Source organism: Ceratotherium simum, chromosome 34 (genome assembly GCF_057802395.1).
Source record: "Ceratotherium simum simum isolate JZ-2026a chromosome 34, ASM5780239v1, whole genome shotgun sequence".
Taxonomy (NCBI): domain Eukaryota; kingdom Metazoa; phylum Chordata; class Mammalia; order Perissodactyla; family Rhinocerotidae; genus Ceratotherium; species Ceratotherium simum.
In genome coordinates this window covers 16590148-16612756 of record NC_141933.1, presented here as the reverse complement: position 1 = coordinate 16612756, position 22609 = coordinate 16590148, and the positions used below count along the sequence as shown (strand labels likewise).

At 46.2% G+C, this 22609-nt stretch overlaps 1 protein-coding gene across 1 annotated transcript in view; it reads right to left on the bottom strand.

Annotated features, from left to right (window-relative positions):
- Positions 1-13663: 13663 nt before the first annotated feature.
- Positions 13664-22609, bottom strand: part of SLC43A3 (solute carrier family 43 member 3) — a 38970-nt gene continuing 30024 nt past the window's right edge. Inside the window, exons 8-13 of the mRNA XM_004437363.3 lie at positions 21940-22034; positions 20670-20843; positions 20329-20448; positions 16703-16889; positions 15927-16050; positions 13664-14637 (exon numbers count right to left, since the gene is read on the bottom strand). Coding sequence (XP_004437420.1) covers positions 14536-14637; positions 15927-16050; positions 16703-16889; positions 20329-20448; positions 20670-20843; positions 21940-22034 — 802 coding nt within the window. The 3' untranslated portion in view covers positions 13664-14535. The remainder of the gene's footprint in view (positions 14638-15926; positions 16051-16702; positions 16890-20328; positions 20449-20669; positions 20844-21939; positions 22035-22609) is intronic.

Below are 22609 nucleotides of genomic sequence, written 5' to 3'. Positions count from 1 at the left end.
ATCTCCGTTCACCCATCTGGGAGTTAAGTTAAGGATAACAACCTCACAGGTTTTGGGGAGGACTAACTGCGAAGGTGGTTGTGCAATAACCTACTAAGTGCCCGACACATGGTAGACCCTCAACAAACAAACAATCCTGAATATTATCTGCACTTTAGGAATAGAGAGAGCAAGCCTCAGAAAGGTTAAGTGATGGTCCAAATTTCACATACTAGCAAATGATGGAACTTGAAAAAGAACTCTAATTTATCTGTCATCCGTGAGTGTTACTGCCCGAGGGGAGCCGTCTGCCCACTGCAAGACATGCCAATAGTCGAGAGGCAAGGTGGTAGGAGAGAAAGGGTTTCTTTACAGCTTGCTAGCAAAGGGGAAGAAGCCTGAGTAGTGTTCAAAGGAACCATCTTACAGAACAAAGACTACAGGCCAGTTATATAGGGGGCTGGTCTCCGGGTAAAGAGGCATCTGGTCATAGTTCCTGATAATCTTTTGTTTTACTGGATATGCGTCAGAGACCAGAGCAACACCCTATACCCAGATCTTTCAGTTGTCATAGATGAAGGCTATCAGCATAGACTTTCTGTTTGGGGGGTCATCACATTCCTAAGGAACTCGAAAGAACAAAGTTATCAACTTATCACAGCTGAGAGGGGCTGTAAAATCTACAGAGCATGTATATCTCCTGGAGGGTGCATATCCAGCTGGGTTAGTTAGTCAGAGGTCATTCAAAGTTACCATATGGTTTCTTTTCTACAATATGGCTTCCCGTATGTCAACCTTGTGTTGAGCTAGTATCACGAGGAGAGATTTTCTGAGCCTCCTCCACATACTCATCACTTTATGGGACAAGTCACAGCCCCACTTGGTTCCCCATCAAGGAACCAAGTCATAAGCACCTGGGGTTATAACTCTGCTATCCCCAGCTGGAAGCTCGGGGCTATGTTCAGAGATTCAATCGGTGGGAAGAGCCCAGGCTTGGGGCTCTCACCGACACAGCAGGGGAGGTTTGTGCTTAGGCAATGAGGGCCTAGGGATGTAAGCCAACTCACTGGTTTGGCAATGAATGAGAAAGGTGGGCTGGCCCGTGGTTATTGGCGTAACGGCCTTCAGGTTTGCTGGCCACACACCATCCCTGCAGCAACTGCTGTCAGGCCCCAGGAAGGCTCCTGGAGATGACTGAGAGGACCCACAGGGGGCGGGGGGGCTGAGTACCTCAGAGTCTTCCCCCTAAATAGGCCATGCTCTCTTGGCCAGCTGTAAGGAGACAGCATTCTGACTCAAACCGTCCAACTTTCCAGTCCTGCTTCAACATGACACCCCCAGAAATACCCCAACCCTCTCCAAGGCCTCCTGGCTCAAGTCATCCTGCAGTTTCTGCAAGCAAATGCCTGTGAGTGGGAGAACAGGAATCTCAGAGTGTTGGAGAGTTAAAGAGGCTCTTTCCTTCCTTCCTTCCTTCCTTCTTTCCTTCATTCCTTTCTTCCTTCCTTCCTTCGCTTAGTCCCTTCTCTCTCTCTTGCTTTCTTTTTTCTTTCTTTCTTTCTTTCTCTTTCTTTCCTTCTTTCTTCCTTTTATCCTTCCTTTCATTCTTCCTTCCTTCCTTCCTTGCCTCCCTCTCTCTGTGTCTCTTTCTGTGTCTCTATCCATGTCTCTCTCCACATCTGTGTGTGTGTGTGTGTGTGTGTGTGTCTCCCTTATATATCCAGTAATTCTTGAGCATCCATCCTGTGTCACGTCAGGTGCAAAGCCTTGAGGATACAGTGGGTAACAAAAGATACGGTTACCGCCCACCTGGAGTTCCCAGCCTACTGGTAGACACACATTAACTTTTTTCACAGTACGTTAAACCACAACTGTGACAAGCTCTGCGTGGGAGAGGTGGCTGGTGCTATGAAAACCTGTTCTAGTTAACAGACTGGGAAGGAAGGTCTGAACAGAAAGGTGAAAGAAGTGTGGGGGTAAACTGGGGTTGGGTGGAATGCATTCCAAGCAAGGAAAATTAAACAGGTTCACTTTTAAATGGTGCATTTGACCTGTAACGTGATTTTGTGTATATAACCAAAATTAATAGCTGCCCTTAATTAAGGACCTACTGTGTGCCAGGGCCAAGCACTTTCCATGTGGAGTCTCATGAAAGGCTCTCTGAGGTGGACTCCATAACCCACATTTCAGGTGAGAAAATAAAGGCAATTGAGAGGCTAGGACTCAGTCAAGGATGTGCCGCCTGAGAACTTGAGCAGTAGATGTGGGGTTGCCTGTCCATCCTCTTCCCCAGCCCCAGCCTCCTCTTGCCTCAGCCAGTGGCTGCAGAAGGAATGAATACACAGCCCCTCCCCTGGTGACTGATATTTCTGTGCCCTTGGGTTTTCCACACTGACTGCTGGAGAAACATAATAGTACAAAAATTGAATATGAAGATTGATATTTTTCATTGACTTTGGCTTAAGATTCTGGGTAATTAGAAAGTCATTTTTTGCCTTTGAAGTTTTCCCATTCTAGACAATACAAGAGAATCCAGGATGCTCTGTTAAGCAGGAACAAGCTTGGGCAAATGTTTGCAGGATGGTTTCCACCCTGAAGCAAGGTGGTGACATTCCAGGCTCCATCAGGAATGAAATGTGGACACAACTTGCTCTGGTGCACCCCAGAGAGTCACAGGTCGTACTGATAACATCTGCAGCCATGCACGGCTCGCTTGTTGCTGGCCAGGTGGTTTACATGGCCTGTTTGAAGTGAATGACATTCATTAAATCGCTTAATGCTTGCAACTCCATGATAGCTTCCTACTGTTATCCCCATTTTACAGATGAAGAAACTGAAGCATCGTGAATCTAAATCCCAGAGCTTGTGTGGGGAAAAGCTGGAAGTTGGTCTTGGACAGTCCAGCTGCAGAGCAAGCTGCCTCTACGCTTCATTCCCAAATATTTTCTGTAGTCCTCCCCACGAGCCTCCGTGGTACTTACTATCTCCACTACAGGGGAGCAAACCGAGGCGCCACATGGTTAAAGGTTTCTTCAAGATCACCCAGCCGGTCAGTGCCTGCAAAGCCCAGAGCCTTTCCCATGTTCCTCCTGCTTGAGTCAGCCTTCAGGCCTGGGAGGGAACGCTGGACCCAGGAAATGGAACGCTGAGGGGCCTACGAGCAGACGTTTGGGGTTAGAAAAGAAGAAAATCAAAACCCCTCGAGTAGGGGCTGGTGTGACTGCAAGCTGTGGTCCCAGGTTTAATAACTCTTCCAGTGAGTCAATCGCGCTGTGGGCAGCAATGTGGGCTGCAGTGTGCCCGGGAGTGGTCGACATGTCCCACCAAGGAAATCCTCATTGCCAAACAAAGGACCGGAGCCTGTGCCTTGACACCTGGATGCAGTGTACTTCCCAAAGAATATTAGAGGAGGCACCCTCTCTGTGCCCTAGAGTCACACCCAACGCATTTGGGGATCATCTATCCCCTGGGTGACTGGCAGGAAGAGGAGCTCCAGGAATAACCACTGGGGTCGTTGCCCCAAGCTTTGAATTTGGGGAAGAAGGTTCACAGCCCCTGGAAAGCAGACAGCCAACACCTTTGGCTGAAGAACAGGTAGCACCAGATTCATGGATGATGACTAATGGATGGACTTCATTCCCTAGAGCCTCCCAAGGTGGCTCTTTGGCAACGTCTGGGCCCCGAATTCTATTATTATGCATACCCTCTGGTCTGCTGACCTAGGCTGCTCTCATGGTTCACTGTCAGGTGGGACCCCCACTCAGGCAGGCAAGGGGGAACAGAAAGGGGTGGTCCCAGCATCCCTAGAGGTAAGTGAGGGGAGCCCCCAGGAATGGGTGGGTGGAAGATTAACAAGGTATGACATAGCCTTAAGATGGGGTCGTAAATAGCCGCTTACAGTAACATTCTCGACAACCATTTGATGACGAAGAAAAGTTTATGAGATCATTTCCAGTATCACACACACAGTCATGACTACGGGGGAACATGCCAACATGTTAACCACGGTCATCTCTGAACAGTGCAATTAATGGTGATCTTTCTTTTTCATGCAGTTCTTTGTTTTCTAATCTGTTTTACAACCACCATATGTTTCTGACATATGAATGAATGTAAAGGAAAGGTAACATCTAAAATGATCATGAGCTTAGGAGTCAGACAGATCTGGGTTTAAACACCAGCTCCACAAGGCGCCAGACGGATGATCTTGGACATAACTTGCCACTCAGAGCCTAACTTTCCTCATCTGTAAAATGGGGCTGATGGAAGCAGATTGTCACACACAGTTCCTAATTCATGCTATCGCCTGTTTTTAAACGGCAGGCGCTCTCCTCCTCTTGGAAGTGTCCTCTGCCCCAAGGGAGGCCCCACCTGGCACCACAGCCTGTGGAGGGGGCAGATTTGCCTCCCAGGTCCTCTCTGCTGTGGTTGGTAGCTGGAGAGAAGGATTGCAATGGGATCCTGTTGCTGAGTGAAACCAAAACTTGTGAAACCCCTCTTGCTTGCTTCCTCCTTTGAAAGAACAGTTGGTCCCATTTGAGGAAGAAGTTGCAGGAGGGGGCTCCTAGGACAGAAATAGGGGGCTGTGCAATGGCTGTGCTTCTCTCTCTCTGAATCTAAGTGTTCTCTGCACTTCCTGAAGAATCCAGACATATTTTTTTAATAACAGCTTTGTTGAGATGTAATTCACATACAAGTCAACCATTTAAAGTGTACACAATTCGATGGTTTCTAGCATATTCAGAGTTGTACAATCACTATCAATTTTAGAAAACTTTCATCTCCCTATAGAGAAACCCCTTACCCATTAGCACTCACTACCTCCTCCCCCTACCTCTAGGCATCACTAATCTATCTTCTGCCTCTAGAGATTTGCCTCATCTGGACATTTCATACAAATGGAATCATTCTTGTTGCAGTCTCTAGTGACTGGCTTCTTTCACTTAGGATAATGTTGTCAAGGTTCATCCAGGTCATAGCATGGATAAATACTTAATTCCTTTTTATTGCCAAATAATATTCCCCTGTATGGATATACTACATTTTATTTATCCATTCGCCAGTTGATGGACATTAGGCATCTTTTTATTTTTTTTGTTTTACTCTTTTGATGAACAATATGTTTATGGCATAGATTGTGGTGATGGTTTCACAAGTATACACTTATCTCCAAACTCATCAAGTTGTGCACATTAAATATGTACAGAATTTCGTGTGTCAACCATACTTCTATAAAGTGTTTTATTTTTAAATAAATGTTTACATTTAACAACACTTTTTTTATTGTGAAATTTTTGTTGTACATTATTGTTTGTCAGTAACCATATAAATCCATCCCTCCATCCCTTGTGCCCACCCCCTACCTCCCTTGCCCCTGGTAACCACCAAACGGTTCTATCTGCCCGTGTGTTGGTTTATCTTCCAGATATGAATGAAATCATGCACTGCTTGTCTTGCTCTTTCGGACTTATTTCGCTTCACATAATACCCTCCAGGTCCATCCATGTTGTTGCAAATGGGACAATTTTGTCTTGTTTTATGGCTGAGTAGCATTCCATGGTACATATATACCACATCTTCTTTATCCAATCATCAGTCGAGGGACTCTTGGGTTGCTTCCATGTCTTGGCTTTAGTGAATAATGCTGTGATGCACATAGGGGTGCATAACCCTCTTTGGATTGTTGATTTCAGGTTCTTTGGGTAGATACCCAGTAGTCGGATAGCTGGATCATAAGTTATTTCTATTTTTAACTTTTTGAGGAATCTCCATACTGTTTTCCGTAGAGGCTGCACCAGTTTGCATTCCCACCAGCAGTGGATTAGGGTTCCCATTTCTCCACAGCCTCTCTAGCATTTGTTGGTTTTTGTCTTGGTGATTATAGCCATTCTAATGGGTGTAAGATGATACCTTAGTGTGGTTTTGATTTGCATTTCCCTGATGATTAGTGATGTTGAGCATCTTTTCACGTGTCTATTGGCCATCTGTATATCTTCTTTGGGGAAGTGTCTGTTCATTTTTTCTGCCCATTTTTTGATCAAGTTGTTTGTTTTTTGTTGTTCAGTTGTGTGAGTTCTTTATATATTATGGAGATTAATCCCTTGTTGGATATATGGTTTGCAAATATTTTTTCCCTGCTGCTGGGTTGCCTTTTCACTTTGATCCTGGTTTCATTTGCCTTGTAGAAGCTTTTTAATCTAATGAAGTCCCACTTGTTTATTTTTTCTTTGTTTGCCTTATCTGAATAGACAGGGAATTTGAAAAGATCCCTTGATGGCCGATGATGAGTAGTGTACTACCTATATTTTTCTCCAGGAGTTTTATAGTTTCTGGTCTCATCTTCAGGTCTTTGATCCATTTTGAGTTAATTTTTGTGTATGGCAAAAGAAGATTGTCTAATTTCACTCTTTTGAAAGTCGCTGTCCAGTTTTCCCAGCACCATTTATTGAAGAGACTTTCCTTTCTCCATTGTATGTTTTTAGCTCCTTTGTCAAAGATTAGCTTCCCGTAGATGTGAGGGTTTATTTCTGGACTTTCAATTCTGTTCCATTCATCTGTGTGTCTGTTTTTGTACCAGTACCAGTACCATTTTAACTACTATCACTTTGTAGTATGTTCTGAAGTCAGGGATTGTGATGCCTCAAGTTTTGTTCTTTTTCTCAGGATTGCTTTAGCTATTCAGGGTCTTTTGTTGCCCCATACAAATTTTAGTATTTTTTGTTCTATTTCTGTGAAAAATGTCCTTGGGATTCTGATTGAGATTGCACTGAATCTGTAGATTGCTTTAGGTAGTATGGACATTTTAACTACATTTATTCTTCCAATCCAAGTGCATGGAATATTTTTCCATTTCTTTATGTCATCATCAATTTCACACAATAATGTCTTATAGTTTTCATTGTATAGATCTGTCACTTCCTTGGTAAAGTTTATTCCTAGATATTTTATTCTTTTTGTTGCAATTGTAAATGGGATTGTCTTGAGTTCTCTTTCTGCTAGTTCGTTGTTGGTCTGTAGAAATGCAACTGATTTCTGTAAGTTGATTTTGTATCCTGCAACTTTGCTGTAGTTGTTGATTATTTCTAATAGTTTTCCAATGGATTCTTCAGGGTTTTCTATATATAAGATCATGTCATCTGCAAACAGCGAGAGTTTCACTTCTTCGTTGCCTATGTGGATTCCTTTTATTTCTTTTTCTTGCTAATTGCTCTGGCCAGAACCTCCAGTACTGTGTTGAATAAGAGTGGTGAGAGTGGGCACCCTTGTATTGCTCCTGTTTTCAGAGGGGTGGCTGTCAGTTTTTCCCCACTGAGTATGATGTTGGCTGTGGTTTTGTCATATACGGCCTTTATTATGTTTAGGTACTTTCCTAAATACCCATTTTGTTGAGAGTTTCTATCATAAATGGATGTCCGATCTTTTCAAATGCCTTCTCTGCATCTATTGAGATGATAATATGGTTTTTATTCCTCCTTTTGTTAATGTGGTGTATCACATTGATTGATTTGCGCATATTGAACTATCCCCGTGTCCCTGGTATAAATCTCACTTGATCGTGGTGTGTGATCTCTTTAATGTATTGCTGTATTTGGTTTGCCAATGTTTTGTTGAGGATTTTTGCATCTATGTTCATCAGGGATATTGGTCTGTAGTTTTCCTGCTTAGTATTGTCTTTGTCTGGCTTTGGTATCAGGGTGATGTTGGCCTCATAGAATGTATTGGGAACTGGTCCGTCTTCTTCTATTTTTTGGAATAGTTTAAAAAGGATAGGTATTAACTCTTCTTTGAATGTTTGGTAAAATTCTCCAGAGAAGCCATCTGGTCCTGGACTTTTATTTTGGGGGAGGTTTTTTGTGTTTTTTTTAATTTTATTTATTTTTCCCCCCAAAGCCCCAGTAGATAGTTGTACGTCATAGCTGCACATCCTTCCAGTTGCGGCACGTGGGACGTGGCCTCAGCATGGCCGGAGAAGCAGTGCGTCAGTGCACACCTGGGATCCGAACCCGGGCCGCCAGCAGCAGAGCGCGTGCACTTAACCGCTAAGCCACGGGGCTGGCCCAGGGGGAGGTTTTTGAATACTGTCTCAATCTCTTTACTTATAGTTGGTCTATTCAGGTTCTCTATTTCTTCTTGACTCAGTTTTGGGAGGTTGTATGAGTCTAAGAATTTATCCATTTCTTATAGATTGTCCAATTTGTTGGAATATAGTTTTTCCTAGTATTCTCTTATAATCTTTTGTATTTCTGTGGTATCTGTTAATTTCTCCTTTTTCACTTCCAGTTTTATTTATTTGAGCCTTATCTCTTTTTTTCTTGGTGAGTCTGGCTAAGGGTTTGTCAATTCTGTTTATCTTCTCAAAGAACCGACTCTTTGTTTCATTGATCATTTCTACTGTTTTTATGATTTCAACTTCATTTATTTCTGCTCTGATTTTTATTATTTCCCTCCTTCTGCTGACTTTAGACTTTGTTTGTGCTTCTTTTTCTAATTCTGTTAGGCATAGTTAGAGGTTGGATATTTGGGCTTTTTCTTGGCTGTTAAGGTGGGCCTGTATTTCTTTGAGTATCCCTCTCAGGACTGCATTTGCTGCATCCCATATGAGTTGGTATGGTGTATTTTTGTTTTCATTTGTCTGCAGGTATGATTTGATTTCTCCTTTAACTTCATCAATGATCCATTGGTTGTTTAGTAGCATGTTGTTGAATCTCCACAGCTTTATCACTGTCCCAGGTTTTTTTTTATTGTAGTTGATTTCTAGCTTCATGGTATTATGGTCAGAAAAGATGCTTGTTAACGATTTAAATCTTCTTAAATTTATATAAGCATGCCTTGTTTCCCAACATATGGTCTATTCTTCAGAATGTTCCATACACGCTTGAGAAGAATGTGTAATCTGCTGTGTTTGGATGGAGTGCTCTCTATATATCTCTTAACTCCATCTCATCAAGTTTTTTGTTTAAGTTCGTTATTTCCTTATTGGTTTTCTGTCTGGATCATCTATCCTTTGATGAAAGTGGGGTGGGCTAAGATCCCCTACTATTATTGTGCTGTTGTTAATATCTCCCTTTAGGATTGTTAACAGTTGCTTTATGTACCTTGGTGCTCCTGTATTGGGTGCATATATATTTAAAAGTGATATGTCTTCTTGGTGGAGTGTCCCTTTTATCATTGTATATTGCCCCTCTTTGTCTCTCACTACCTCTTTTATCTTGAAGTCAACTTTTTCTGATATAAGTATGGCAACACCTGCTTTCTTTTGTTTGCCATTAGCTTGGAGTGTTGTCTTCCATCCTTTCACTCTGAGCCTGTGTTGGTCTTTAGAGCTGAGATGTGTTTTCTGGAGGCAGCATATTGTTGGGTCCAGTTTTTTAATCCATCCCACTACTCTGTGTCTTTTGATTGGAGAGTTCAGTCTGTTTACATTTAGGGTAATTATTGATATATGAGGGCTTATTGTTGCCATTTTATCACTCTTTTTCCAGTTCTTTTGCTTTCATTTTGCTTCTCATCCTGTGTGTTTTGCACTACCAGTTAAGTTTGGTACTTCTATACGAGGATTCTCTTAGCTTTCTCTTTCTGTATCGTGTGTGATTCTGTTCTGATTATTTGGTTAGTGGTTACCATGAGGCTTGTATAAAAAATATCATGGCTGATAGTCCATTTTTCGATGGCCTCTTATTCCCTTAGACTAAGTTGATTTGATCCCTCTCCTCTTCCCCTTCTAAGTTATTGTTGTCACATCTTATTCCTTCTTGTGTTGTGAGTTTGTGTTTCACATGATGAGGTTATATTTATTTTTGGTGCTTACCTCCCCTTGATCTTTGGTTCTATGATTAAGTGTTTGCTAATCTATTTTGATAGAGAACTGCAATTTTTCTGGTTTTGTCGACCTATTTCCCTCCTTGTTCAAAACTTTGAATCCCCTTTCCCTTTTTTTCCTCAGGCATGAGGGCTTTTTGAACACTTCTTGTAGTGGGGTCTTGTGGCAATGAACTCCCTTAGCTTTGTTTATCTGGGATAGTCATTATTTCTCCAACATATCTGAAGCATATTTTCACTGGATAGAGTATTCTTGGCTGAAAGTTATTGTCCTTCAGAATTTTGAATATATCATTCCACTCTCTCCTAGCGTGTAAAGTTTCTGTCGAGAAATAGGCTGAGATCCTGATAGGAAATCATTTGCATGCTATTTTTATTTATTTATTTATTTTTTGTCTAGCTGCCCTTTACATTTTTTCTTTCTTGTCGACTTTTGCCACCTCTACTACTATATGATTTGGAGACGGTCTTTTCATGTTGATATATTTAGGAGACCTATTGATTTCATTCACTGGTATTTCCACCTCCTTTCCCAGGTTTGGGAAGGTCTCAGCTATTATTTCTTTGAACAAGTTCTCTGCTCCTTTTTCCCTCTCTTCTCCCTCTGGAATACCTATAATCCTTATGTTGGATTTCCTAACTTAGTTGGATATTTCTTGGAGAGTTTCTTCATTTCTTTTTAGTCTTAGTTATCTTTCCTCCTCCATCTGGAGCATTTCTACATTGCTGTCCTCGCTATTGCTAATCCTTTCCTCCACAGTGTCAGCCCTGATGCTTAAGGCTTCCAGATTTGTCTTTATCTCCTCTATTGCGTTTTTCATCCCTAAGATTTCTGATTGATTTTTCTTTATACCTTTAATCTCTTTTGTGAAGAAGCTCCTGATTTCATTGAAGTGTCTATCTGTGTTTTCTTATATTTCATTCAGCTTTTTGATGATGGCAATTTTGAATTCTCTGCCATTAAGCTTATACATCTCTGTGCTTTCTGGGTTGACTTCTGGGTGCTTGTCATTTTCCTTTTGGTCTTGAGATTTAATTTATTTATTTTTGCATAGTGCCTGTCGGTGTTGGCTTATTTTTCCTCATAGTGAAAACATATGGTCACAGTTTCCTTTTGCCACCACTGAGTGGGGGTCAAGGGCTGTGTATTCTGGACCACCTCGACCCACGGGCACTCTGCTCAGCCCTCAGCCGAGCTGAGGCGTGGCTGTGGGGAGCCTGCTGGGAGTGAAGCATGGGAACAGCTGGAGATGGTGCTTGGGAACAGCTGGGGCTGGAGCCCAGCTAGGCCGAAGTAGCTGGGGCTCGGGTGTGGGTGGGTTGAAGCAGCTGCAGCTGAAGCACTGCTGGGCCAAAGACGCAGGAGCTGGAGTGCCGCTGGGCTGAAGAAGCTGGAACTGGAATGTGCTGGGCCGAGGTTGCCGGCACCAAGTCAGCTGGAGCCTGAGCATGGCCAAGCTGAAGCAGCTGGGGGCAGGGCACAGTCACGTTGCCACTGCGGGTGGGGTCTGGGCGCCTGGGGGCCGCTGCTTCTGGAGGTGGGATGGGGTCGCACTCCCACTGCTGGTGGGGCCCCAGCACTGGGGGGTCATCACACCTGGTGCCCAGTTAGCTGGGGGCCGCTGCCTCTGGGGCCTGGCTAAGCTGAAGCACAGCTGTGCCAAGACTGCAGGGACACTGTCCTGAAATGCAGGGGGAAAAGCTGAGTGTGGGAGGGGTGCTTACTTTCACAACCCCGATGTCAGAGGTCTCTCGCCTTGCTGTCACTCTCTGTTCTCCTGAGGGGCTAGCTTGTCAAAAGCACCCTCACGACAGTTCTGCTCCCTCCATAGGGGATTCCCCACAGGCTGTGCGGGGTCTTGGAAAGCACCAGTGTTCACACAGTGAGCCACCCCTCTCCGGCTGTCTGAGATCCAGGTGGTCTCAGTCTCTGGGTTGCAGTCCTTGGGGGAAGGAAGGGAGGTCCTCTTACCTCCTTCCACTTACTCTGGGGATTCCAGCACCTCAGTCCTCAGGTGTACAGCTGCCTGGGTGACTCAGACATCCCCTGTGTTGTGTGAATAGCGTCTGTTGGAATATGAATGTCCCTTTTGTTGTGTCTTAGAGGGGGAGAGTCCAACGGGGGAAGCTCACTCTACCATGATGCTGACCTCACTCTCTAGGCATCCTTTTTGAATTAGTATATTAACTGTAATCATAGTTGTGATCTGTTGAGTACCTACCTTGTGTCAGGCACTTGATCTAATTTCTAATCCTTGCAACAGTCCAGAGGACAAGTCCATTTCTCCCATCACACTGATAAAGAAACTGAGATGTAGAGGTGAAGTGGCCCATCCAAGGTCACACGAGTGACAGAGCTGGGATGAAAAGGAGTTGGCCTGGCACCCCAGTCCCTGTTCTTACCACTGTCCCACCCCACTCCATGTGCTCTGCTCTCTCCTTCCAGCTGGCTCTGAGGCCAGAACAAGAAAGAATTCATTCATTCAGTGATCATTCATTCAACAAGTCCTAATGGATGGCAAGCACGCATGAGTCACTGAGGCAGGTCAGAACCGGATGCCACCTGCTGGAGCTTGGTGTCCAGGTGAGGAGACGTCATCATGTGAGGAGGCAGATGTCAGTCATCAGGAATGGTGTGACCAAGTGCTGGGAACTCAGAGCTGCTGGAGAGCCCAAGGAAAGATTTTTAGAGGAGATGGCATTTTGGACAGGACCCCAGTGGACCAGGCAGATTTTCCCAGCAGAGACGGCACAAGCCGCCACACAGAGGAACAGGTCTGCTCACAGACTCCCAGACCAGGAACCCTGGTCCACAGTGATGAGTTCTGTCCTCCTGGAGGTGGGAGGTGAAGAGGGTGGGGAAGCAGTTGGAATCACATTGCTGAGAGCCTTGAATGCCAGGCTGGATGCTGAGCTTTGTCCCGTGGGCAGCAGGAAGCCATGGAAAGTTTTGGAGCAAGATAACAAGATGAAAATCAAACATGAGCACTCTGGTGTCTGTCTTCAGACCCAGGTTCCCAGGCCCCTGGGAATGACTCTTCCATCATTTCACAGAAGAGCTGTGTTTCAGACCCTTGTGCAGCTCTGTGTCCCCAGCACTGAGGACAGTGCCTGATGCCTTGTGGAAGCTCCATGAACATTTGTTGATTGACTGAATGAATGAATGAATGAATCTGCCTGCCAGCCCCCATCCATCACGGTCCTCTTGCAGCCCCTGTCCTGGCTAAGTGGAATAAAATACCTGGTATATTTCAGATTCTCCCATCTCTCTCCCTCCAGGTCCCTCACCTTTTCCCTCCTTGCTACCCCTCTCCTTTCTGGTCATGAGTAAATGAAGGGACAAATGCTCATGTGCTCCCACCAGGTGTTAGGCAGTAGCAATTACTTCAAATTCTCACAGTCACTCTCAGGGATAGAAATGATTAACTGCTCTTGGCAGGTGAGGAAGCTGTGATTCAGAATGGTTAAGGGACTCGCCCGGCTGCTGGGTGGCAGAATTGAGACTCACCCAGGGACCTTGTGATTCCATCTAGTGCTTCCAGCTGGGAGTGTGGAGTGTTGTGGTGGGGGGTGGGGGTGGGGAGGAAGAGGAGGCAATGGAAGGGATTCTTGGGTGGGGGTTGGGCTAGGGTGGTGGAGGGTCCATATCCAAAGACCAAGCAGCTGGACCCCTGTCTGAGGGCTCTTGCCCCTCTCTGGGTCCAGCTGCCACATCAGGATGCTGCAGCCAGCTCCCTCCACTTCACTCCTGCATTCACTTCCCCAGGCTGGGGCTGGGGGCAGGAACACACACACGTGCATGCACATGCACATGACAGCCCCAAAGCCTGAAGATGTGAAGCAGTAGTTTCCTGAAGCAGAGCGACTTTATTTTTCTATAAAATTCTTCTCCAGAGATCATTTTTATATAATGCTCAAGGTAAAGCACCATCCACCTTCTTCAAGTGGAAAACATCCCTAAAAGGCTTCGTCAGAAATTCTAGAGTCAAGCAGGCTGGCTGGTTTGCAAGGCTCTCTGGGTAGCCTCTCTGTCAGTCCTCTTAAAACCTTCTAGAACATTAGCTCCAGAAAGAACCTCCAACTCCAGAAGCCTCCCATTTTACAGATGGGAAAATTGATGCTCAGACCAGAGAAGGGTCTGTTCAAGGTCCTCCAGCGTGAGTGGCAGAGCTGGATCTCAGGCCCAGGGACCCCCAGCCCACCCTATCTGCTCCTCTTTCCCCCAAGGCTCACTGCCACTATCTAACCAAGGCTGTGCCTTTGGGGGAGAGCTGGGTTCCACCTCTCAATGCCGGGTGGCATAGCTGAGGCCATGACGACCTCACTCTTCACCTGGAAATTTACCTGGCAGCACGGGGCCCACACAAGCACGGGTTTCATGGCCAAAGAGGCTTAGAGAAGGAGGTGACACACCTCCTCCCCCATCACATCACCTCCCCTCGGGTCAAGGGTCTGCCAAGGCCATGTGCTTCCTGCTCTGGAACTAAGGAGAACTTCCACCAGCCTTTGCTATGGGTCTGTAGGGTACCAATCAGCTTGGCAACTGAAATTCTTTTCTTGCCGATCAGAAGTCTCAGCTAGCAGTTAAATGTCTTTCTTTTTTTTTTCCAAGAAAAAATAACATTTGGTTAATACAAGTAGCCTAAGTTGGCAAAAGACTTTCTGGACACGGGGTCCTCAAAGGTGGGGGAAGATTAGCAAAAGCATCTGCAGAGCTGAAAAGCGAGGGCTTCTGAACTAGGCGACTGCAGGGGGCCCTTCTTCCCGCTGGCATTCCCGGTAGACCAGGAAGGGGTGGACAAACGTCAGCAGAGTGGCAAGCACCAGCATCACATTCACCTGGAGGGGGAGAGGAAGGAGTGAGGCGAGTCCGGGAATCTGAGCAACACCCGCGACCAAGGAACGGACCAGAATTCTGCCTAGTGCATCTTCTACTTTCTGCTCCAACACTCTGGTGCCCTAGAGGAAGTACTCAGTTACTTTTCATTCTGTCCTGTGAAGCAGGGTGGGGAGGAATATTATGCCCATTTCATGGATGAAGAAGCAGAGGCCTAGGGAGCATTCAATGACCGGCTCAAGGTCACATGGGAAGTTGGTGGAGGCACCAGAGCTACATCACGTCTTCCGAATATTCAGTTAGGGGCATCTGATATCACAATCAAGTAATTCTCCTCGGTTTTTAAGTTCAATCCTTTTTGTTTTTCATCCCAATGACTGATTTAAACTCTTATTCTACAACTTTGCTGACCTTTTTTTCTCTTTTGGTGAGGAACATCGGCCCTGAGCTAACATCTGTGCCAATCTTCCTCTATGTTTGTGTATGGGACACCACCACAGCAAGGCTTTTAGGAGCGGCGTGTAGGTCCACGTCCGGGATCCAAACCCAGGAACCATGGGCCACCAAAGTGGAACGCGCGAACCTAACCACTACGCCACCGGGCCAGCCCCTTTGTTGATCTTTTTAACATGACTCTAACAGGGCTGTGAAGTGGTCAGAACACTGAACTCAAAGTCAGAAGCCTTCTGCTCCTTAGCTGTGGGCTTCTGAATATACAAGCCACACAACCCAAATCTTTGAGCCTCAGTTTCTTTAATCTGCAAAAAGCTGGAGAGTCATGTCCATCTCCCAGGGCTGGGCCTGTGAGCATCCCTCCAGGTGCGGGGGTGCAGGGGTGAGAGCACAGAGCTCTTGCCCCTTAGATCAACTGTGGAAACCAATGCCTATTGCAGCCCTAGGTCTGAGGCCAGGGTCAACCGGTGCTCACTGCAAGCAGGGAATATCTTTGAAGTCTTAGGCTTTCATGGAATTATGGTGAGGATTTTGCATTCTCCTTCAGAATATGTCTATTTGTTTCCACACACAAAAAAATATCTTCTCCCCAAATCTCTGAATAATGTGGACCCTCTTGGCAGCCACGCCATGATAACCTTATGCTTTAGGTACCCCCAGCATAAGGCAAGGTACTCCCACTGAGCCCAGTTTGAGAAGCAAGACCAAGGATGTACCCATGTGCAGCAATGTTCCTGCAGGAATCACCTCAGCCAGATTTGGGGCGCCCTCTGCTGGGTCCCCACTGAGTCGCCCCAATCTGGATGTCCTTGCTGGTCTGAGGCCCCACAGTACTCACATAGAATGGGTTATTCTGGAGGGGGCCCTTGATGAAGGTGAAGACGGGGAACTGGAGCAGAGACACGACGGCTGACAAGGTCATCACTAGCCCAAAGAGCTTCCCAAAGTGATCTGAAGGGAAACTGAAAGAGAGACAAATGGGACCCTCCCTCCAAGGAGGGCCTGGCCTGGGTGGGCCTTTGTCAGCCACTTGCTCCCGACTCCCCTGTCTTAGGCCTGTCTTCACCCACTTACTCCCACACAGCCCTCCTCCCTTTCCCTTTGCTCAGGCTTTCAAACCATAGAACACAGAGAAGGCATTGTGCTGGGCTGTGGGAAAACAGCAGGGACCTGGACACAGGCTGTGCCCTGGGTGGGGGTGGAGGTGCAAGGAAAAGACAGACATGTGAACAGATCACTGTATGCCAGACGATGCGTGCACCATCAAAGGAAGCAAGAATAGAGTTCCCAGGGCACAAACAAGGGAAGACACTTTCTTTCCAACTCTTCCCTGGGAGAGCTAGAACAGAGGTGGGCCTTGGAGGGTGAATAGGAGTTCACCGGGCAGATAACAGAAGCAGAGGGGGAGCTGATATGAAGGCTCAAGTCCGTGAAAGCTCTATTCCTCCCACTAGCCTCCACCTCCAGGCGCCGCCCCATACACCTCCTCCCAGACCCTGTCTCCATCACCTGACCACCTCAGGCCCATCCTCACCTCCCGATTTCTTTACCTCCAGCACGCTTCCCATTGCCCCCTGTGTCCCCCATTATGTAACGCACCCCAAGTCCACTTACGCAAGGGTCAGGAAGGCAGCATTGCCCCCATACAGGAAGGAGCGGCTGATCACTTGCAGGATGAAGGTGACATACTGGAGGGGGAGGACAGGGATCGAGGCACAGAGGGCGAAGCCCAGGCACAGCAGAGATGTAAGGGCCAGCGAAGGCACCGTGGAGCAAAGGACCACCGCCGAGGCTGAGGAACCTGGTCCAAAAGGGAAGAGGAGAGGCTGCCTGGAAGTGGGCACAATGGAGAGCAGGGAGAAGGCAAGAGAGATCGGGGAAAAGGGAGGAGCCACCATCCATCTAACCATCCAGGCAGAAACCTGGGGGTCATCCTTCAGTCCTCCTCCTCCCACAGGCCCCATCTCCAGTCCATCATTAAATGTTGATAACCCACCTCCTAATTACCATTCAGATGTATCCACTCCTCTCCTTTGCCACCCCCTCATCCTAGTTTTAAGCCACCATCACTCACTCACAGGTTACATAGATTAAATGGCCTCCTAACAGGGCCACCTGCTCTGGCCCCTCCGACCCGATGCCAGATATTCCAGGTAGCATGACAGGTACTAACAAAAGACAGAGACAATCCAAACAGCCGTCAGGAGAGACAGCTGCATCGGCTCTGCTGCAGCCCCATCACGGAGAATGAGGCCGCGGCGAGAGGAGAGAGGAGAGGGCCCTGGTGTGGAGCAGCCTCAGGACAGACCGTCGCACAGAAGGAAGACTGCACAATAGGGCATGCAGTATGCGGCCTTCATCTGAGAAGGACGTTATATATATATAGTCTGTCTTGAAGAAAAAAATCACTTCCTAAAGACAGAGGGAACACATGGGCTGCAGAGAAGAGAGAGGAAAACTAAACTTCTTTGAACGTATCTTGTTTCACAGTTTGGGCTTTGGAAAAATGTAAATGATTGATATAGAAATGCTTAAAAACAAAATTAAATAAAAATAATAGGAAGAAAACAAGCAAAGGCATTCCAAAAAATCAGGAACAAAATGAAACCAATGAACATAACTTTATGTCAAGTTGTGATTCTTTTTTTTTTTTTTGGTGAGGCAGATTAGCCCTGAGCTAACATCCGTTGCCAATCCTCCTCTTTTTGCTGAGGAAGATTGGCCCTGGGCTAACATCCGTGCCCATCTTCCTCTACTTTATATGTGATGCTGTCACGGCACGGCTTGACAAGCGGTGTCGTCAGTTGGCACCCAGCATCTGAACCTGCGAACCCCAGGCCGCTGAGGCAGAGTGCGAGAACTTAACCACTATGCCACCAGGCCGGCCCCTGAAGTTGGTGACTCTTAAAACACGGTAATATGACTGTACATCTCTTGTGGGATATGTGCTAAGGAGGAGAATGGAAAGAATGAAGGAAGGAAGGAAGGGACAGAGGGAGGGACCAAGAGCACTCAGCAACAGTATTGTTATTAATAGTATCGATATTGTTAAAATCAGTAATAGTATATAAAATATATTTTTAAAATACTGTGTGTGTGTGTGCAGTATTATTAGGAACCAAGATTTTCAGAGGAAGAGAAAAAGAGATACAAATGTAAAATTAAGGAAGTAAAATTTGAATTAAAATATCATTATTAGGTATTCATGATGTATTTTTTTCTTCCAAAAAATTATGTATATCTTAACTCTATCCAAACCCCAAAAGCAATGACAACCCAGCAGAATTAGAAAACCTAGCATCCAGACCACAGTCTTGAGATATCATTTCCCATTAAGGGGACCCAGGGCTACTTGGAGAAATGGCTGGTTTCAGGTCTGGGGCAGGAAACATACCCAATGAAATGGACCTGAACATCCATTGTGCTAGAAAGTAAAGACACTCTCTAAAGCTAATGGGATTATGTCTAAAGGACACAGATACTGGATTGGTAAAGTTTGCAATGGCCAAAGATGGGACAATTTGAGCATCAAAAAGAATTGTGGTGAAATGGATCGAAACACATCCAATATATTTAAGATGAGACTTGGAAAGAGAAACATCAAGCAGTCACCTCTGGAGGTTGCTGGGGCATCAATGCACTATTCTGAAACTGGTAAAAAGAGGAAAAATAGAGCATTTATTTCAGGGTAACAAAATAGTTAATAAGGGGAAGTTTTTATTTCTAGAGGAATTCTAGCTATTAAAGGCAGAAGGAAAGATAGAAATAGAACATCATTTGCAACTCGAATAAAATAATGGGTCTAGGCATTGGTCATCAATGGCTGCTACGATCACCAGGTATGCAGTCGATGGGAAACTTTAGAATAAGTGGATCAGACTGACAATGTCTGAGCCCATTGATCAATCTTAACGTCATAAGAACAGGACAACAGGTACCAGGGGCCTGCTGATGGGAGCCCACAGGAAGCCCACAGCTCCACCTCTGAATTATTCTCGCCAAAAATATTAAACTGAGTCTCCTCGAACCTCCAATCTACCTGTTTACAAGAAATATCCAATCAAAGAAAAACATTTTAAATGACACCAAAAGGATGCCAAATCCAAAATCGGGAAATTGGACAGGACAAACAATACAGTTTCTTCAACAAATCAACAACAAGGCAAAAAAGTGGGCGGAAGAGGATGCTCATAGATTTAAAAAGACATAAAAGGCACATCAACCAAAAAAATTGTGTGGCTCTTAATTTGAACAAACTGTAAAACAACATATTTGAGACAATTAGGGAAATTTGAGCAGGAATGCATAGTAGACGATATTAAGAGATTATTGGGGTTTTTTTGTTAGGTGTGATAATGATATTACGGTGATGTTTAAGTAAAAGAGGCCTTATCTGGTAGAGCTACAAACTCCAGTATTTATAGATGAAATGATTTGATGTCTGAGATTTGCTGTAAATACTCCAGCAGGGGTAGGAGAAGCCGGGCAGGGAGTCAGGGAGGGGTGTAGATGAAACCCACAGGAGAAATGTTACTGTCTACTTTTGTTCTTCCCCATCCCCCATCCCTGCAGGTTAAAATACCTCAGCACCCCTCTGTTCCTCCATTCATGTCCAAGGAGCATGTCCAAGCTCCTTGGCAGGGGGCACAGCCTGCCCCTTCTCATGTCTCTCTCTCCAGCCCCTTCCATACTGCTTCATACCCTGGCCAGCCTGAAGCACTTCAAGGGATTCCTCCCATTCCTCAATGTTTCACTCTCTTTCACGACCTTGACTCCACCTTGACCCCACCGTATTCTTGGGCCACTCTCCCAGGGCCCTCCTCTTCATCTCCTCGCTTCTGACTCATCCTTCAGGTCTCTGCTTAGATGTCACTTTCTCCAGGAAGCTTTCCCAGACACCAACCCCATCCTCACCCACAACAGGTTATGTGCCCCCTGCAGGTTTACTTTATAGATTGTAATGCTTAATTACTTGCCTTTCTCTACTCTCTACACTGAGAACAGCTTGAGAAAAAGGACATATGTGTCTTGTCCATTGTTGAATCTGGATCTATGGCTGGCCCATAACTGGCACTCAGTGACTAGTGGTGGGACAGATGGAGGGATGGACAGATACAAGTAGAAAAGGATTAAGAACAAAAGAGAAAAAAAGGATTAAGAACAAAAGAGAAGATGGGCATGAAGGTAAATGAAGATCTCTCCCTTCCTCATTCCCTGATGCTCCAGAGCCCAGGTCTCACCTGTCTTTTTTGCTTTCTTCTGGTACCTCTGTTTAAGCCGGTCCATGAGCAGGCCATTCCAGGGGGCACAGAGCACTCCAAAGAACTGAGTGATGGCAAAGGCATTTGTGTAGGTGCTGACTGCAGAGGGTAGAGAGGGGTTGGGAGATAAGAAATTTCCAGGGCTGCCTTAGAGGAGGGGACTCTCCCACCCTGCTCTGCCTGACCATCCTCCCCGCACCCCTGCTCAGACCTTTCTCTGGAGCACACAGCCCTGCTGGGCTTAGCACCCCATCCCCCTCGAGGTTCCAGGTCCCCAACTGGGATGCACAGATGGGCTGCCTCCCAGCCCTGCCACATACCTAGTCCCCTGTCCCCCTTGGCCAAGTTGGTCAGCAGAGAGTTGAGGGTGCCAATGAAGAGATAATGCCACAATTGTATCACAGACAGCCACACCAGGTGCCAAGCAAAGCGCCGAGAGAAAGCGTATCTCCAGAAAGGACGGAGTTCCTTCTGCTGCCCTGGATCTGGGATCTCTGAGGGAGAAAGGAGGATCTGGGCATGAATCACAAGGAAAGTGGAGGGCTGGGGTGGGCAAGAGTGTAGAGGCCTTAATAGGACAGTCTGAGGTCCAAGCTCACCTTCTAGTCTTACCTCCCAGAACTCAGGCAGCATGCTCTCTGAGCTGGCCACAAGTGGCACATCCTCCCTTCTACGCCTCTGTCATCCTGACCTTACCACCTTGAATGACCCTCCCCAGGTTCTTCTCCTCTTCTGAAATCTGATCTGTCCTACACAGTTTGGATTCAATGACACTTCTTGCACTAACACTTTCCTGATCTTTCTCAGCCAGGATAGTGAAAAGAAAGGCAAGGAGAGGAGAAAGTTAGAGATGAGATGAAGGTTAGTGGTGGACATCTATAATTGTTTCAGCAGCTCTGCATCCCTCCCTTTTGGTACCAAGATCCTGGTTTCTTCTGGAAATCTTCCCCTGCCTTCTTCTTCATGGTCCAGATATGACTGTGAATTAAGTGTTCTGTTCCTCACCCAGGTCAACCAATAACGATCGTTCTCCCTAGAGAGGCAGACCAGCTGTGACTTTAGACTGGGATCCCAGGGGTATCCTGGTTCTGCTCATCCTGGAGTCTGGCAGGTTCATTTTTCCCTTGGTTTTGTGAGCTTCCCAGAATCCTGTTCTTGTTTCTACCTCAGCCAGCAGTGGTTTGTGATGTTTGTAACCAAAGACCCAAAAGAGATGGCAGAAGGAAAGGAGGCAGCAATGGAGATGGGACAGCGAGAGAAGGCAGACCCGGCAGACCTGCAGAAATGGGGACAAATAAGGCAGACTTAGGCCTGAGGAATAGGGGGAAGGGAAGGCAAATGAGGGAAGACAGACTTGGGGGGCGGGGAGATAATGACATGGGAGAGAGAAAAGAGGGAGAGAAGAGACAAAAGTCTTGTCTCTTTCTGGACCCTCTACAAAATGAGGAGGGGTTGAGAAGATTCCACAGGTCCTTTCTCCACCCGACCTTTCCTGATTGAGGCTCTAGGGAAGCTCTGGAGGTGAGGAACCGGATCAGACACAGCGAAGGCCAGGTTCTGAAGGGGAAGTGGGTCCACCAGTGGGCTCACCTTCCTTTGGCGAAAGGAACTCCTTCGACTCTAGTTCTCGCTTTTTGGACTCCACTGTCTTCTCCTCCTCTCTGGTGTCATTCCCAGAGCACAGGCTGCGGAAACAGAAGCCCCATCAGCCCAGCCCAAGGACTGTGAGCTGAGCCTGAGTCTCAGCCTGGAGAGAATAGTGCAGGGGGTCCTCAACTTCACTGCACATTTGGAATCACCTCTTAACAACCCTGATGCCCAAGTCGCAGCCCAGAACAGTTAAATCAGAATGTCTGGGAGTGGACGCCAGGCTTCCATATTTTTTTAAGATCACCAAGTGATTCTGTGATTCTAATATGCAGCAAAGTTTGGGAACCACTGGAAGTGTGGGAAGGGTAGGACAGGCCTGGATTCAAATCCCAGCTCTGCCTCTTCCTGGCTGTGGCAACATGGCACAGACATAACCCTTCTGAGCCTCATTTTTATCATTTGGAAAATGGAGATAAGGCTATCTATCTGAGAGGATTACCATGAGATGAAATCAGAGAGCACATGGAATCTGGCAGGCAGTAAATGAGCAGCAAATGAATGCTCTCCCTCTACTGCTTGTGCAGAGCAGCTGCAAAAATGGTCATATTTCTTCACTTCCTCTGTTCTCCACTCTTTGCAATGGAATTTTGCAGCTTAGACTATTTCACCA